Source organism: Diplotaxodon limnothrissa, linkage group LG3, assembly GCF_057381915.1.
Source record: "Diplotaxodon limnothrissa isolate DT_005_m linkage group LG3, D_limnothrissa_male_GT1.1, whole genome shotgun sequence".
Lineage (NCBI taxonomy): Eukaryota > Metazoa > Chordata > Actinopteri > Cichliformes > Cichlidae > Diplotaxodon > Diplotaxodon limnothrissa.
In genome coordinates, this window is record NC_140598.1 from 49,998,781 (window position 1) to 50,018,073 (window position 19,293).

Sequence of the window (19,293 nt, forward strand, 5' to 3'; positions counted from 1 at the left end):
AGAGTTTAATTCCACTCGATCCGATGTAATATAAACGTGAACAGGCAGGAAAAAAAGTATTTGTTCAATTTTATTGATAAAATCATCATTATAAATATAATTACCATTATCATTGTTATGAATTAAATCAATTTATCTTTAGATTTGACTGGTGTAAAAAAAAAAAAAAAATCAAGCACCATTCGCATTAATAAATAGAGTTGCTTGTGCCAACATCTGGGTTATTTTGGGTATTACAATAAAAAAATATCCCATATCTCACATTCACCCCCCTGATCTGAACTAATTCTTCTCACACTGGATGTAAACTGGGATTCATTTCCATCATTGTCACGTTATGCCTCTGTCCAGCAGGACTCCAAATGACAATGCGCAAAAACAAAGAAAACCAAAAGTATTCAAACTTTTCCAAGAGAACAATAATAACAATAATCATACTTATAATAACAAGAATTTCCATGAAAACAATCATAATTAAAAATTGCACCATGTTGTAGCTCTGCTCGTATTTAACATTACTGTACTTCAAAAAAAAAAAAAGAGATAAAGCATCACATTTAAAAACATAATCTTTACCATCTGACTGCTTGCACTGAGTTTGGTTTGCAAGTTTGAGTGTAAGACAAAATCCTTCGTGTTCATGTTTCGGTTTTTAGACTCGGTGTGAAGCCTGAATTACAAACCCACGTGTGTGCATGTTTAAGCCTGCATCAATCAAAGCTAACACTGTGCACAAGAAATGTGCTTTTACATAGAGAGCCACTACATACAGTTACAGGGAGTATCGACTGCATCAAGTACCTTTCATTAACAAATAGGAACATTCACCCCCATAAACACCAATTTTAGATTTAAAAAAGCTCAGTTATTGTAAACGTTGCAAAACAGAATTAGTACTTTGTGTCATTTGTGTTAGAAAATATTGAAATCTTGGATTTATTCTCAGTGCTGTGGATGCTTTAAATCACTATTATGTACTGAGGTCATAGTTCCCTTGTAGCCTTGTTATTGGTTAAAAAAGAAAAGAAAAAACGAAACACTGATTTAAGAGGAAAATGTCATGTTGAAACTTTAAATCTCCCCCCTCAAAAAAGTCCCAACACTGTTACCAGAGACAAATTTCTTGGTAAAAGTCAAACAGAAACACAGTTTTCAGAATTATAAGTGAGTCAGACAGCAGTTCAGGTGGAGTCGTCCAGTTAAGGGTAAGGATGGGATGAGATGGGGGACAGAGGGGAGAGGTGGGAGGTTAAGCTGCTGATGAGGATGAGTCTTTGTATATCTCCCTCCTCTGTGTGAGACTGCGGGTATTTTCTTAATCTCTCAACACACAACAGTACACGTAAATAGTTAACATACAAATATACATTTTCCTGATTTCAGTTTCAAGGGCCTTTATTGTTTTGTTTTCCCCTTTTTATGGCACTTACAAACCACCCAAAAAAACTTTAAAAAATGTCCCCCTCCTGTCTCTCATTTCTTCAGGTTTTTCTCCAGTTTCTCTCTTCTTCTTCTTCCTCTCGATTTCCATCCTCGCTCGGCCCTCGCTCCGTCTCTTTCTGTCCCTCTGCGGCAGTCTGTCAGCTACCTGCTGCTCTGTCTACACCTTGTCCAGCAGGGATCTCTTGCAGTAGAGGAGGCGTCGGGGCGTGCCGTACTTCCTGAAGAACAAAAGCGCTCCCAGGGTGATCACAACCAGCACCAGAAGGAGGACGGGGATCACCACGGCCAGGGGATTGGCCCAGCTCTCCGAATCCGACTCTTTGCGACCCTTCTTGGGGTCCTCGTTCTCGCAGCCCATCCAGTCTTTGAGCACGGACTTGGGGTAGCCGGACTCCACCTTCAAGTACTGGTTGTTAAACTTCCAGTACTTGTTGGCTTTGTAGAAATAGGTGTAAGCTGTGGAAACAGGGTCCGAAATGGTCACAGAAATTCTTTAAGTGTCAACAATGGAGCTGCAATCTAATAATTTTCATTCTTAAACTAATTCTGAGACTATTGTTGTTTCAGAAATCTAACCAGTGCATCTGAGATCTCAAAAAGAAAGCAGCAAATTAAAAAACCCTTACATCCATCTTCACTCATGATGGTTGCTTTGACGTTATCTGGTGCACCGGTCCACTTGCTGATGGGCTTCGGGTAATCTTTGTCCACTCTGCGAGTCTTCTCGTTGAAACGGTAATATCTGCAAATGACGGAAACATTAAAGACAAGAAATAAACGGCCTCGGGTGGGCACCTCGAGCAAAAGAGGCAGAGCAGAGGACTCAAACTCGAAATCATATTATAGGCAGTAGTCCTACATCGGGCTTTAAAGGGTTGCTCCATCTCTTTACAAGTGGGATTTTTAAAAAAAATATGGCCTCAAGACGTGCAGATTGGTGGCCAATTAAAAGAAAAACTTGAGCCCTCGAGGCAATGACGAAACATGTGTGGTTCTTCCAGGATTTCAAAAGCCCCGTCCACGAGGCATGAATGATCACTCACTGGTTTGAGCGAAAATATGACAGTGCTGTGAATCATATGTTAACGCCTTTTAAGCATCTCGACCCAGTTAAACATGTGTGGAAGATTTTGGACTGGCATATAAAAACAGTGCTCACCATCAAACACAGGGAGTATCTTTAGAGAGGACTGTGCTCCATCCCTGCAGCAGAGTTCAGGGACTCAGAGGTCAACGCTTTGCTGTTCACACAGACGTCAGCGGCCCAACACATTACTGAGACGCTTCATGGTGACTTTTCCCCCCCTTTAATTAGCAAACTGTTTGTATTCTATCATAAAACCAATGTTAGGTCTGGAATTTGATCTTTTAAGATGTCTCGGAGCTTTGATGCAAGTCAGCCCTCACATATTTCCTCTATGTTGTTATTAAAAAACAAAACCTACAGTTACTGCTGGGGTAAAAATCAATTCTCATGCCCATCTGCAACTGTGTGTATGTTAGACAGCATGAGAGTAGCAGTGCTTATTTTTAACAAGTTCACAGATGAGCTCACAAAGTGTTTATGCCCACAATCCTTTAACTTACATGTTTGAAACATGTTACATGTTCAACATAGATCCTTTAACTGGAATACATGTAAGTGTGTTACAAAAGCACAAGGTAAAACGTTAAATTTTACTGAAGCTGGTTAAATTACACTTCCTTGATAGCTATACATTAAGGTATATTTTCCTTAATGATTGATTATTTTAATAAATAAAACTTTGATTTGACATATTTCTGTTGGATTTTACTTAAAGTGATTCATGTTTATGAAAGCAAATCATTTTTTTAAGTGTACAAATACTGTTTTATGGGGCTTCACAGTAAAACCCATTTCATGAGGATATAACAAGAATTAAAAGTATAAAACGATTTTTTAAATCAATCTAACACCTAACATTACATGCAGATTTGAAAAGAGGTTTGGTATGATATAAAAAGTTACAAATACCTTAACAGATAAGGTTGCATATATTGTGAGAAAGGTTTCTTCTCATTTAGGAAACAAAATAAAACAAATGGGGAATAAAAAGGAAAACTCACTGAGAGTCTTTGAAGAAGTACGTCTGTCCTGTTGGCGTGTAGAAGAGAGCGGCGTCGATCTTATCTTCGGGCACACCGGCTCCCAGTTCCTTCAGGCTCTTTGGAGAGTCCTTGTCCATGGTGGACTCACTGAAAACCCAGTATCTGCTACCTGGAAGTTAAAAAGAACAAAGATTGAAAACAGACCATTTCGGTCAGATTAGAGTGTAGAACACATGCAACAGCTGCAGCGATGCAGTCATCATAAATCTGATTCTTCACTGATCCCATATGGAACCTACCCTTGAAGAAGACAAATTTTCCATCATCTCTCTCGTAAGCGGCATTGATGTTTGATGGTAGGCCTTTCCAGAAGTGGCTTATGAGCATCGGGTAGCCAGGCAGCACCTTGTGGTTGCGCAGACGCCAAAACCACTTGTCCTGAAAAGATACACGGGAACCGATCGACCCATTAAACAACCAAATCATTAATAATTAAAACTTCTGAGATTACCCAAATGTACCACTGAATGACATAAGAAATGTAGTTATGCCCTTTTGCACATCTTCTACAGAGAAAATAACAAAGATTTACAGTTTAAAGTAAACTTTCAATCAAATATATTTAATCTCCGTAATATTCTGGATATTATAATTGAGCTATTTGTATATATAAGAGCTATTTCTTATATTGTGTAACTTTGTGATGTAGTGTATTATTTCATTTAGTTTACATAGTTACTATTATTACATTTTGTAACCTTAGGGATAAATAAAATATTCTAATTCCGATTCCTCTACAAGCTGTAGTCAAGATTCCCAATATTTCTAGCATCGATTAAAACGTTGATTTTTCAGAGTTAGCCCTGATTGTGCATTTTTATCTGCTGGGTTATGTTATTGAAAACACAGCACTCTCCCAACTCAAAGAAACCGTCTTTTGTACCTTAAATACAAACTTTTCCCCTCTGAGGACAGCGATGGTGTCAAAGTGTCCATCACAGACGTCAGGGCCGTGGTCTGGCTTGTCGGGATTGGAGGGTTTAGTGGGACGAGGAGGAGGAGGAGGAGCCCCAGACTTTGATCCTATGATCAGAGAGAGAAGTGAAACATGCTTAATTTGCAGGACCGCAAAAAAAAATTAAATCTATTTTTAATTATGCTTAGAACTTCTTTTTGCTTTGCTACATATTGCAGTATTTAAAATGATGATTTATTGCACTTACTCAATATTCGTCTTAAATTTAACTAAAAAAAGAACAATGCTGACACAGTGAAAGAAGGTTTTGTTATTTAGACATATTTTTTCAAGGACATTGTTTTAATTGTTAGGTTTTACTTGTTAGCGTCGTATTGTGTAGATAATTCAGGGGGAGAGCCACGCAGTCTCGTAATCTTTGAGTTCAGGTGTTGCCAGTCCCATCGGCACAGGTGTATACAAACAGCCATATAGTCTACTTTACAAATTTTTATAAATGAATGGGTTTTTCTAAAGAGCTCAATGAATTTGAGAATGGTGCTGTAGCAGGATGCTACTTTTACAACAAGTTAGTTTGTGAAGTTTCTTCACTCCTAGATATTCCACCATCAGCTGTAAGTGGTTTTATTGCAAAGTGGAAGTTTCATGAATCACAGCAATGAATCCATAAAGTGGAAGACCACATGAAGTCACAGAACGGGCTCAGTGAAAAACACCCTGCAGACTCCATAAGTGCAGAGTTCAGGGCTCCTCTGGCATTAACATCAGCACACCAACTGTGCACTGGGAGCTTCATGGCATGATTTTTCCATGGTTCAGCAGCTCCCGTAGGTGCAACGTGTAGGCGGCCCAATTATTTGTCCATAAAGGGTAGTTTATGGATTAAGCTTGCTAGCATTAGCTAATTAAGAAGAACTCTAACTTTACATATAAATATGGTACCTTTTGCCTCTAAAAGCAGATTTTAAAAACTCCAGTTTACAAAACAGACAAGTGATGTCAAGATAACTGTTTACTTTTTACTTATAGGCCATGGGACCAATGGGGTTTCTTTGTAAAAAAGTGACCCAGTAGCCTCAAAGAGGGGAGTCTCATAAAGTATTAGTGTCACCAAAAAAGTTGGTTCATTAATAAATAAATGCCTGCTTCTTCTACTAAACCAACGCACCATAAATTGCCTGGATTCCTCTGCGGTCATCATCAGGGAGCTGGAAGTTTTCGGTGTCAAACCATTGATAGAAGGGGGCCATGATGGCAGCGGGGTCGTTGGAGTGCTCTAGACCCAGAGCGTGACCAAGCTCGTGGACAGCGACCAGGAAAACATCGTTACCTTCAAAGAGAAGATCAGAATGTTGCCGAAAGCTCTGTTCAAAGTCCTGAAACTATCGTTTTCATGATTTCAAACAATCTGCAATACACAAAGTTTGTCTTGTCCTCTTCTTCTCAACCTTTCACCCACTTCTCTTCTTTCTCTTACCTCCCTGATCGACTGTCCCAGTGGTCCAAGGTTCAGCAAGGTCAAAGTGCGTGTCCCCACCAATGGCTGGACCGGGGAAGTAAGCGTGAGCTAGGAAACCGCCCTCGCCGTCAAACGGTGTGCTGTCGCCGTGGAATCCCTCTGCAAAGGAGAGCATGATGTCTGCGTACTTATCAGGTGAGCCTCTGATCTGACTGAAGGGGATCTCTCTGAAGGTGAGCGGGATGGCGCTCTCCCACACCTTGAAGGCCTTTCGAATGGCGTCGAACGTGGCGCGTTGGCCCACTTTAGGGGTATAGTTCTCTATGCTGGAGAAGCAAAGAGAAATGAATCAGCTTACATCAATAATAACAATTTGTGATTAGCATTAGTCACTGTGTTTTCTTGAGCTAGAACCCAGTACACTTCATATTTCCAGAATAAATCAGATTCTATATGCAAGTTGTAAAGTAAAACCAAATCACTGAATAGTGTGGTGAATTCTGACCTGAAGGTCACCTCAGACTTGTCCCACTTCAGACCCTGCACAGCATATCTCTTTCTCCTCAGGTTGCTCTTCAGCACTGGTCCAAACTTGTCAGGAACGCCACATCGCGGCCGTTTCATCGCCCTGGAAACACAAAGGTAACACTTTCAGTTTTAATCCAGAAAGTATGTGGACTCCTCTGAAGAACTTGTGGTTATTAAGTCTTTAATAATGGCAGTTTTAGCTTCTCACACAGCCGCTTCTATCCAAAAGTGTATAAAGAATGTGACAGTCCGCTATTCACCTGTAATAATCTGAGGCCAAGCTGTTATCTTTAATGTAAACCAGGACTCACTCTATTGTGTTGGTGTCTATGGAGCCAGTGACGGTCAGTCCGTAAAAACTCTGCATGGCGGATATCGCTTTACTGATGGTGTCTGGTGAGCGGATGGCCTGGGCTCTCACATCACCTGGAGGCAGGTAGCCATACTGCTGCAGCCAAGCCTGATGGAGAGACAGAGAGAAATAAATGTTGAATAAGACCTTTAATGCACAAATCATTTTCTGACTAGCTGGACTAAGCTAAACACTGATGCTTTACTGAAAAGAAGAACTGTCTTGTATGTATTTAGTTTTAGAAATTCAGTACTATTAACATGAGCATTTTCATTCAAAGTGGTGTAATTTTGTCATCAAGAAACACGTAACGTTTAGGTACAAATGAGACATGTCAGTTATGGAAGTCGCCCATAGTTTGCATGGAAGATATTAATTGGCAGACAACTGTAAAAAGTGTAAACTGGAAACAAAGACAATAAAAGTTGTATCTTTTCAGTGGTAAAATACTGGTACTGGTTGGCAAGTAGTTGGCAAGTGTTTGCAGACAACTCAGCAAATGTGGCAGTCACACCCAGCGACATCTAGCAACTATTCCCGAACTACAGAGGGAAAACACGTTTCCCTCGTGACCACGTGTTGCTGTGGGGGTTTCTATAATGTAAGAAAGTTTGTGGGCACGCTGCTTTAGAAACACCAAAACATCCTTTATTACTGCAGTATTTTCATCTATGAAGAAAAGTCACACTCCCACTACGCGTAAACCTTAGAAATCTACTGATGCGTGAGTGTAGAGTAAGTGAGGAGTGTGCTCGAATAGGCATGCTCACAAAAAGGAAAACTTCAAGCTTGTAAATTTTTTTTATTTATTTGCTAAAATAATATTGTTGCTATAGGAGACTTTTATTTTCTATTGGGCATATAATTGCTGTTGAAATCTGTTTTACTTTCTCTCTGAGTTAATCAGACGGGCCAAAAACAACAGTAAAACCACCTGAAAACATCAAAAAACATCTTAGTCAACAGAAAAGAAGGGACTGGCCTCCCGTATGAGCCTGTGGGTGTTTGTCTACTTCAAGTCAATTTTCAGAGCTTGTTTGGACCTGCTTCTCTTAGTTCAGCTGTACATCACACATTATATGGCAGATAATGGGTGTGTGTGGGTGTATGAGTGGGTTTTTGTGTGCCATGCTGTCTTGCTTAACCTCCCTCTTCAGCAGCCAACACACGCTGAGGTAACTCAGCATGCTAAATTTATTGTCTTTTCTTCATGTGACTGTGACATTACCCAGTTTATGGTTTCTTTAAAGCTAACATCAAACCCTCAAATGTCCCCTTGATTTCTGCTGGACTTGTAACGGGAAACTTTGTTGTGGGGTCATAAGGAGGCATGAGAGAGGAATTGAAAGCCAAATAAAACACTGATGTCATCTTTGTCACAATGACCCAGAACTCTGTCTAGACGATCGCTGCCAAATACAGCTGTCACGAGGCTGGAAAAAAAACACCTTCAGGAACATTTGGGCTCCTCAAAGCTTTAACTTTAAGATCCCTTTGCCACTGTCTGTGTCTATTGTCCTCCTCACTGTCTGCCTATCTGTGCTCTTGCCAACCGAAACCACCACTGTTTATCTTTACACACTAAAGGTCGGTCTTTTCTTTCCACTGCTGGTGGTCAAAAACTGGGCCACTGTAATGGAGAAGTTTGACAATGGGGGAAAGGGGAGAAAAGTCAGATGACACCTTCGATGGCACTCCTACTTGCGAGGAGATAAAAAAATCAAAGAGCTAATAGGTAGTAGCTGACAGTAAGTAGTTGTTTACCCATTTGTAGATAGAAGCTAAACTAAATAAAAAGCTGAGCTGAGCAACCTTTACACTGGTTTAAGGTACTTCTTGAACGCTGCCTTGAATTTAGATGTAAATGAATGTTAATAAATTAACATGGTACATAGGTTGCCTGCTCAACCAGGTGAGCTAAAGGTTCACAGCCATGTATAACACACACGATATGGTAGACAGTGGGTGTGTTTGTTTTTATGAGTAGGTTTGTGCCACAAAAGATAGATGTATTAATCCTTTTATGGCAGTAATCTGTGCTTCTTGCTTTCTAAAAACTCCTCTGCGTAGATCTCTGCATGACACGGAAACAACGTCAACATCCGTCCGTCCACATTTTAGTCTATGCCATCATGGACCACAAACTATTTTGATCAGGGAAATGAGGTCAAGGTTTTAACCATGTTTGGCTATAAATAGACAGCCTAATATGCATAATTTGAGTCAACATATAAAGGTCAAAATGTCTAACAAATGGTTGAAACAGCTAGCTAAACAAATAGCTAAATTGTTAGCCAATACAGAAAGTGCTAAAACTGCTCTCAAGTACCCTGGCGCATTTAAAACTGTATGGTTAAATAAATAAAAATGCTAATAAACATACTTGACCTTATGAATAAAAAATGAATTTTAACTAAAAATAAATTGCAATTGCAAGCTAAAAATATGACAATAGAAAACAAAATCGCTAACAAGGATAAACGGTTGAAATAGCTAGCTAAAAAAAATCTGGATAAGCAGTTTAAAGTTGTCACTATACTTGGCGGATGTTGTTTTATCACTATGTTCTGTTAATACTGTGATGACAGCAAACATCACAGCTGGTGTTGATAAAAGGTTCTTAAGTCAGTTTCGTGACATTTTAAAAAGGCTGTAGCTTTACATTTGACTATCAGATACTGGAGTTGTAGCTAACTCATCATCTCCTGACTCCCTTGTTGAAGCTAAATGCATCTTCAAGTGTGTGTTTCCAATTATGTATGTGCACACACAGAGTTAAAACAAATTTTTATCCCCACCACAAATTAAGCCAGTGGAATTACCCCAAATTCTTTCGTTAGCGTCATCTAAACCTCAGATATCTCTCTTGTTCCACCATATGTCCTGGTTTTCTCTTCAAGCCTGCCTCCAGCAAGTGAAGGGCAAACCATGGATGGAAAAGGAGCAACTGGGCAACAACTGGGCCATCCACAGCCTGTGCACACACAGCTACTGTTAGTCATGTGGTGGGCAGAGAGGCCAGAGAACAAGGTTCACTTATGTTAACCCGCAGAGCGACGACTTATCCCCCTTCTCCCTATCTTTGCATATTCAGTCGGATTATTTAAACATCTAGTAAATGTATTTTATCCTCTGACTCTCTAACACTAACCAACCAAATTTACTTTCTCTGCCTCTCCACTAAATACGACTAGTGTGCCCTGTGGCTCCAGTGCGGTGAAGCGTCTGCTTCTATAAAAACACTCTCTGCTCCACTGCATGAAAGTCTCTCCCACACTGTGAGGACCTCCACTTCTCTCCTCTAGTCCCAAACTACTCCACACACCGCCACCACCTCCGGTCGGAGCGCCAGGTATCCCAGCATGTACCTCGCCTCTGTGGAACTCCCTTACAGCCACCATCAAAGCTTCTATTTATTAAGATTTGTACATGGCTGGTATTGTTGACCTGTGGGTAGCCAATTACCTGGCTACACAGCCATGTGTGGTCAAAGTACTGCTGCTGGTGGTTGGTAAACACACCTTTGAGCCCGTGTAGTGACGTGTGGTCTGAACATATAATGCACAGAAACACAACTGATGCAACGTAGTGGAAAAGTTGGCAAAGCTGCACGATGTAGCTCCACTCTGTCGCTTTATCGATAATTAATCATAGATTGATTCAGTTGCCTAAAATGCAGTTCTTCCAGCTCCCATGGTGTTTTTGCTCTTCTTCTGTGTCATTTACATATCTGCTGGGCTTAGACTGATGAGGAAAACATTTCACTTTGGGGTCTGGCAGAACTGACGTGACATTTTTCACTATTTTTTTCTCCATTAAAGAGAGAGGACAAAGTATCCCAACAAATATGGTTGTGATAAGAAGCCAAATACTGAACCGTAGACAGATGGATGTTGATGTTGTTTCTCAGTACAACAGATCAACGGGTCAGACTGTTTCTTAAAAAGAGAAAAATGCAGATCAAATGATGGCAAAGTAGGAATTAAATGCATTTGTCGTCGTTTTTAAACAACTAGAAATAATGGGGTTAGTACACAGGCAAGTAAATAAAATCAAGAACACGTTTAAGGCGCTTAGGAGTTTGTTTATCTGAAATGATTTAATGGTACAATTAGCTCAGTAAGTCTAGGCCCAAAAAAGTGAAGGTATCAGTTTGACTCATTATTCTTAATTTTTTAAAAGAAAACTTTTCCTATTTTCTATATTCCAAGTGTCCAGGTGAACTATTTTTCAACCATTACTAGATTATGACTTGGTTATTCAGCACTGAAATGTTTGCTGGGGCATTGGTGGCGTCTGGTCACAGAAGAATTGAAGAAAAACGCAGAAAGAACAAACTGCAACATTTAAGTTTGAATCTGGATCATTGGCTTTGGCAGATGTTCTTTCAACGATATCCTGTAATTCCAACAATCTGCAGATTAAAGATAGAATTAAAATGCTCAGCAGCAGTTTTACCCTTCACTGTAAATTAGATGGCAACGTATTAAGCTCGAAGCAAGTCCCTGAAATTGAGGAAACATACTTTTAAAGCTCATAGCTGCTTTTTCTTCTTCAAAAACTCTCGAGTGCTGTTGGGAGTGTGTTTTTGATCGTTATCCTGCTGGAATATTCTTTTTCTGCCAAGCTTGTGGAGCCTGGCAGTCACCTTTTGCACTCATGCAGCCCCGTATCCCAGCACCTTAAACTCCCTGCTCTTTATATGCACATTTCCGTATAAACAGTTTTGGCACCAACTAAAGAAGTTTTTGCTTTGATCATTGTTAAAATCAGGCTTCATTTCCTCACGTCATAAAATACACTTTTGTTCATCGAAAGGCCAGAAGTACCAGAAAAATGTCCAGACTTCTGTGAACCAAGGTATTACAGACTCATTGCCTGGACTTTCTGCAGATCAATCGGGCTTCCAGACGCCCATTTTAAAGCAGAAAAAACCCCTGATTGTGAGGACGGAGTTATCTTGGCGTCATCTTCTCAAAGGAGACTATTCATCGGGCTTCTTTTCACAATCTTTAGAAAAGTCTCACAGTTTTGTACCCAAAAGCATGCAAGGTTATTTTTCTGGGATGCAGCACACAGAGATGGACCTATGTGATATCCTTTGCAATGCCTGAGCTGTCACAGCAACTCATCCCATTCCCTTTCCATTGGAAACATCTGTGCTGAGACAGGATGCTCTTATCTTTCAGAGCTCAAACTGCAAATACTGGCACTGTGGCTATCGACTGCTGCTTTTTTTGTTGGTCAGAAATCTTTATATTTTCCCGCTTTTTTGAAGCCAAAAATCAGATTTTTTTTTTGTCATTTCTTTGTAAAGTCTTCCCCACATGGAGCCAAAATGCTGCCACGCAGACACAGCGGCACACCGGAACTCAAAGGTGCGGTAAGTTTTGCTTCTGTGATCACAGATTCTCTTACTCATTCTACTTTTAGGCCTATATTCTTCAATTTAAATACCATTACTGACAACAGGAACTTTTCCACTTATCAACACAAGATCTCTATTATGTCTGAACGTAGAGTTGCCCATCACAGGCCATGTGGGTGCACTCTCATGAGACTGGAGGTGCGCACACATACGTAAAGCCAACCACAACTTCCTCAAGATGACATGAACTAGAGTTAAGAAAAAAATTCCAGGAGAATTTATAGTTCTTGAGGTCAAAAACAAAGCGATGAAGACACTTCCTCTTCAGAGGAAGAAGCATCATATGGGATTTTTTTTTCTATTTGTGCAATAAAAAATAGACAACAATAACAAGAAGGACAATGGTGTGAGTTTCACGGACATATTTATATTATAAACGATGCTAAATCACGCTCTTCTGTCCACTGCACTGCTGCTAAAACACTAAACGCTGCCTCTTTGACTTTTTTTGATGAAGACTAATTTTTCCTGTCTTTAAAATCTCAGCAGGAATGAGCGAAGAAAACAGACTGACCAGAGCAATGAGGGCAGCAGAAGATGATTTAAAGTGCAGAGTTACTTACATTAAAGAGGGAAAGGTAAAAGCATTAAGGACAGAGAGTGGGCACAGACACAGAGAGTGAGAGGTTAGGAGTATGGTTGAATTTAAAGTTGAGGGACTGAGTCAGTTGTTCCTCTCGCCGTGTGCCAACGGAAAAAACTGAGAATTCTGCTCATGAGCGGCTGAACCTCTCATTGCTTCAATTCTTGGCGTCTCTGACCCAGTTAGCACTCACACCAGCGCCGTGCAAAGTTTTGTCTGCTTTCATGTGTCTTCCTGGTCAAACAGGTCATAAAATGCACTCACCGGAGGTTTTGGTTATGGTGAAACACTATTATACTGATGCCCGACAGCTTTATAGAAATATTTACTGAACTGTCTCTACACTCTGCACCACAGCACAGTTCTACTAAAGTTCTCTTTCTTATTTTCAGAGGGAACATATTAGACTGTTTATTGGATTTTTGTTACAACTGTAGTTAATATTTGCACTGTGTGGACAAAAGTATTGGGAGACACCTCTGAATCTTTACATTCAGGTGTATTAAATCAAACATCTAGCCACACAGTCTGCTTTTGCAATAATCTGTGGAAGAATGAATCGTTCTGAGTCCGAGTGTGGCGTTGTAACGGGACGCCACCTTTGCAACAAGTCAGCTTTTGAAACTTCTTCTCTCCAAGATATTCAACAGAGGCTGATTATCAATGAATTATTGCAAAGTGGAAGCATTTAGGAACCACAACAACTCACAGTGCGTAAAAGTCACAGGCACTCTGCTTACTCAGTAACTGCAGAGCTCCAAAGCTCCTCTGGCATTAACATCAGCACCTAGACTGTGCACCAGGAGCTTCATGGCCGAAGCTGCAGCTCCTGCAGGTGTAACGTGTAGGTGTTTAATTTAATGTAAAAATAAAGGTTTTGTTCCAAAGCATTCGTAAAATGGCTGTTTAAAAATCGTTAATATGTCAAATAGTACTGCACATCTGGCCTTGAATCAGCTGTACACCTGAGACCAAAACCAGTAAGAGTGCAGTTTCAAACTGCATCTATTTTAAGTTAAAAATAGCTTAAATTGCTAGGATCATAAGACATGCGTCTCCAGATGGCAACAGGAAATCTCCAGATTTTTTTTTTTAAAGTCAAGAATCCTGTTTAAGAGTCTGTTGTTTTCATTGCTGCCCACTTCCTCTGCTCACGGCGTCTAACTAAGCATTTTATTTAAGTCAAGAATCCATAGAGAAGGCAGAAAAAAGGGGGAGAATGAAAACAGATGGTGGAAGGAAAACTGGGTACTTCAGAAGAAGTGATTTAATTTTCAGAGCATAGGGGGAAGTCTTACTTCTCTGTTAGCCGGGCTTCTCTTTTCACTCAGCTTGGATAAATTGGGATTAGTTTGTCAGAGCGACGTTAACAAGTTGAGCAACACTGATAAACCACAAAATTCCCGTAAACTCAGTATGAGTTACTCCGCCCACCCTCCCCAAAAAAAGGATCTTCAGCCACTTCAAGTAAACACTGATGTCACTCACTTGTTATTTTGTCTTTGCTGCTCTGGTTTTTCCACACTTGTTATTTTGTCTTTTGCATCTCATATCTTTCCAGCAGCAGTTTATTCTACTTTCTCCACACAGATGAGTCTCCTGTTTGATCACAGGTTTCATATACAGATCTTAGGTGATGTAATCCTCAACCTATAATTAAAACTTATCCTTCTTCTCCATCAGGGCTGACTGTTGTGTCTGACAGTAAAACTGTGTGCACAGCCTCCATCGCCAGACGTGACAGCCGCAATTCACCCGATCGTGTTTCTTTTTGCACTGAGGGTTATTGATACATCGCTACGTTGGTGTTTTCTAGCTGTGAGAGGCGACGCTGAAGTACACAGCCGTGTTTTCTCACTTTGTTTACAGACATTCATCACCGTGTTCGCCACGGGACAGCAGCCTGCGGCGTCCTATAAACTGTCTGACTTTGAGTTATCCACCTTGTCTGGCTTGACTCACACGCCAGCAACTTGTGGTCAGTGACTAAGGTCCTCCTTCGTGCTTCTCGTCTCCGCACAGAGCTGCAAAACACTCTCGTAAATTGAAATTACTTCTTTTGCACAATTGGGATGACTCAAATTTCACATTAAAATCTTTAAATGGTGCATCCTGTCCGTTATAGGAAGTGGATGGTAGACTGCAGCGTGCCTGAATGTCACGGGACATTGCACCATAAATGGTCACATAAATGTACTTTTGACCGATGATGTTATGGTAAACTGGAACTTTTAGTAGGTATGTTGTGCATAAATGGACTGAGACTACAACCACCCACGGTGCTTGAACTCAATTATTTTGGAGATCCGATGGCAGAATAAGTTCTTCAGAAGAAAGCTGCACTCTTCCTTAGTATTTCCAGGCTGCTGACACCTCTGTGCATCATGTCCGGCCTCACCAGCTTCCCATCTGTGCTGCCTGTGCAGGCAAATGAAAACCATTAACCCCCTCCCCCTTAGTACCACCACAGTACCCCCCCCCCCCCCCCCCCCCCCACACACACACACTTTTTTTTTTTCTCAGAACAAAGCAGCTCAGCTGAGATTTCCACACTGTACACAGCCACTGCACGGCTGGGTCTCTGCCATTTACTGCTGAAAACTTTTGACTCATGGCTTCTTTCCCCCTGGATGGAAAAATAAAGGTTGGGAAGTTCTTGGAAAAAAATGTCAGGCTGTTTGAAGAGGAGAAAATAAACATGAACTGTGGCGGCTTTTAGTGGAAAAAAACAACTAAAAATTATAAAGTTATAGGGAGTAAAGGTCATTGGAGTGTCACAGTAATAGATTACTATACAGTTATTAGTAATACGTGCTTTAAGTACATGGAAACCTCAACTCTTCAAAAAAGTGAGCAAACACAGACAGAGTTTCACGAGTACTGTGGGAGGAAAACACACCTGAAAATGCAGACACGCTGCAGCTCGTATTGCACATGCAGAAATGAACGTGTAGCCTCTATAAATGTGCACTGCATAAAGTAAATGCACCTCCAATTCACTTACCTCGGCTTTTAGTACGTCTGCGATGACGGAGGTAAGACCGAAGCAGCAGAGACCGCAGGCCAGGGCGAGGACCCGGAGTATCATTGTGATATCTGGAGATTATCTCGGAGATTTCAGGAAGCTTTCACTCTACACAAATCCGTCCTGATTAGGGAGGACAAAAAAAAAAACTCCAAAACAAAATCGACTGATGCTACTCCGCGTTGTAAAACGTGGCACAAAAACTTTGTCGTATCCGCATGGACACTTTCAGGGCAGTCAGCAACTTTTACGCACAGAAACGATCGCAGCAGAGTCGGAGCCGAAACAACAACAAAAAGCAAAAGGCTGAAAAGGGAAAGAGAGATGCTGCAACCTAAAGCCTCGCAGTCTGACTCCCTTTCCCCTATAGCAGGACTACCTGTGGCGTGTGTGGACGTGGAGAGAGCGAGCAACAGAGAAGGGAAGAGGAGGGGGGCTCATTTTCTTCAAGGCCCTCCTCCAGTAAAAAAACGTCACGCTTCGCTAGGAAGTTCAATTACTACACTACTACACTTTTATTTATTTATTTGTAATTAAGGGAGTGATTACGAAAATAAAAGCTCCATAACTGAAAACACTGAGGTCGCACTCCTGATGCTTTTTCAGTATCAGTATGAAGCAGAAATGTTAATTTCTGTATTTGGAAGCTGAAGATTTGGGCACCGGCTGAAGTTAACATGTGCAGAAATGTCTGTCAGTGTCCCGAGTGAACACAAGGACAGCATGACGGTCTGGGTTTAAGGAGAAGAGTTAGGCCACGTTTCACGTTGTGTTTAAATGCGCATGCCTCACCCATTAACATTTAGCTGATTAAGATTTCCACCTAAAAGTCCCTGCAAGTTCAAAACAGGTAAAAAACAAAAAAAGGCTACACATGCAATGATTTTAAGGTCTCCTTTACATTTAGACTGTTACTGAGTGTGACTGAAGGCAAGATAGTCAGGCAACATTTCCTTCAGATAAGTTAGAAGGACTGGGAGCAAGACTTTTTTTTCTCCCTCTCATAACTTGCATAGTTTCCAAACATTTTGAGGAGAGAGAAAAAAAAGTCTTAATATTGGACCTCCTCCTTTTTTCTTTGTGCTCCTCTGTGCCAGACAAGAGGAGAAAATGCTGTGCTTCTACTCACTGAGAGTGGGCTTGTGTGCTGTGGGGTTTTAGTTTCACAGCAGTGGTTGTATGATCTCATAATTCACAATACTTAAAAAGACTGTTTAAAACAAAATTGCCAGTTTATGATTTTGTTGAGCGTGATGAATGCATGTGTCCTGTATGTTGTTTGGGGCCCTGTGTCCTCATTAAATCTCCAGCTGTGGGTGAAAGTGTGCAAAGCAATGTTTCAAACTTGATGCAAGAAAATTTTAAACTAGCTCAGTGCTGTGAATGAAGTTGTCAAGCTTATGCTCTACGCATAAACTGTTATGCTTTAGAGAAGATTGGAAATCACTGCAGCCGTGCAACAGCAGAGTTAAAAGTTAAAAAGTTAAAATAGAGTGAAGTGAGTCAGTTGAGTGGAGTGAAGAAAAAGAACAGGACTCTGAGGGATTAAAGACAGTGTGTTTATTTTCAGTGAAGCAAATAACAAGACTGACAATAGAAGGAAAGTAAGTTGGTGGGTCCAGGACTCTAGTGCGAACAAGCCCACAGATGAATCCATCAGAGGAAAACTCTCAGTAACTCACGCAGACACAGCTGGGATCCCTGTGCAGAAATGAGATACAGGTGAGGAGAAGACAAAAACCAGAGCGTGTGAAAAGTACTGAAGAAGGAGCCAACTTCACTTCACTGTTTCCAGTTCAACTATCAGGCATCGACTGAAAGATCTCCTCAGTCTTAAATAGCAGACAGCTCTTACCGATAAGTGAGTTCATTATCTCCAGGTATGCTGGAAAGGCAGGAGAAAGTAACCCCCCCTGCAAGAGAAGGTGTGTTTAACTCCCACACACACACACACACACACACACACACACACACACACACACACACACACACACACACGTACACGTGCACGCACACACGCACACGCACGCACGCACGCACGCACGCACGCACAAGTTAACCATGTGAGGTCTAAACCATCATTGGTGACAACCCTGACACGAGCTCCTAACCAGACTGTTTTTTTGGGGGAAAGTAAATATTCCGATTTCTGTTTTCTTCACTGTCTGATTGCCAGATCTTGGGACAACAACTTAAATAAACAAAATGACATGTTATGATTGCTCATGGTCACTCCTGATGATGACTTAGACCTCACAGGCCTAAAATCTAACATCTGCAGGGAGACACGTCATTCGGGTTTTCTTTGATCGGATATGATTTGGCACAAATGGACTTCATTTGTGCCAAATCATATTTTCATTTCTATTCACCATAAACACCACAGACTTCTACAACTCTGCCGAATGCTTTCTAAAAAAGTTTTCTGATAACTCAGCAGTTGTTGGCCTCATCACTGATGGGGACTGCAGTTAGTACAGAAAACTGACCGAGGACTTTGTTGACTAGCACCAACAGAACCTCTTCCAGATCAATAATGGGAAAACCAAGGAGCTGGTGGTGGACTTCTACAGCTGCAGATATCTTCCACATACACCAGCAAACATCCAGAGAATGGACATTGAGATCTTGGACTGATATACATATCTGGGTTTTCACCTGACTGATAAACTGGACTGGACTAACAACTCAAAGGTCATCTACAGGAAAGGTCAGAGCAGGCAGTATCTGCTATGGAGAACGAGGTCTTCTGGAGTGCAGGGATGAGATCTTATCTCATCTTATCTCATCTTATTTTATCTTATCTTATCTTATCTTAATTACTCAATCAATCAACTTTCTTTCTCCTTTCATTTAAATTCAGTTGTGAAACACGCTTCCACTGGACATAAGACTCGTGGACAGACTCATGTTGATACCTTTAAAAAGGAACTTAAGACCCACTTGTTCAGGCTTGCCTTTATTTAGTTTTATCTATTCATCCTATTTTAATAATTGTACTTTATTCTGTATTGTATAAATAAACTTTTCTCACTTCCCTGTTTCTTCTAGCATCACTGGTGAAGTTTGACAGCAGAATAAAGTTCATTCAAATCAGACTCCATTTTTATGAATTAAACCTGGTGTCGGATATTTGTGACAGCTGATACTGACACCTTGTGTTAACAAATGCACATTTCACCTTTTAAGACCGTGTCCAATCAGCAAATGTAGTTTGTAGACACGCGTTAATTTGCTATATTAAAAAACACTATGAGTTTGTTTTAAATTCAGCATAACCGCTTGATATTTAAAATTATATATATATACAGAGAAACACATTTTTATGAATGAGGATTAAAGCTGTAGTAAACCTGCAGCTCCATTCGGCGGCTCCGGTTTTAGCATGACAAGCTCCGCCTTCCTTGCCCTACGTCACGAGTTGTGATA

At 40.8% G+C, this 19,293-nt stretch overlaps 1 protein-coding gene across 1 annotated transcript; it reads right to left on the minus strand.

Moving 5' to 3' along the window:
* Window positions 1–110: 110 nt before the first annotated feature.
* mmp14a (matrix metallopeptidase 14a (membrane-inserted)) lies at window positions 111–16,267 on the minus strand. Its single transcript, XM_085349523.1, has 10 exons — window positions 15,844–16,267; window positions 6,788–6,936; window positions 6,454–6,576; window positions 5,967–6,274; window positions 5,658–5,819; window positions 4,457–4,596; window positions 3,809–3,951; window positions 3,532–3,678; window positions 2,070–2,185; window positions 111–1,899 (listed from the first exon to the last, which is right to left on the minus strand). Exons 1-10 carry the CDS (start codon window positions 15,925–15,927, stop codon window positions 1,601–1,603), a joined length of 1,671 nt encoding a protein of 556 aa, XP_085205649.1. The 5' UTR covers window positions 15,928–16,267; the 3' UTR covers window positions 111–1,600.
* Window positions 16,268–19,293: the final 3,026 nt, after the last annotated feature.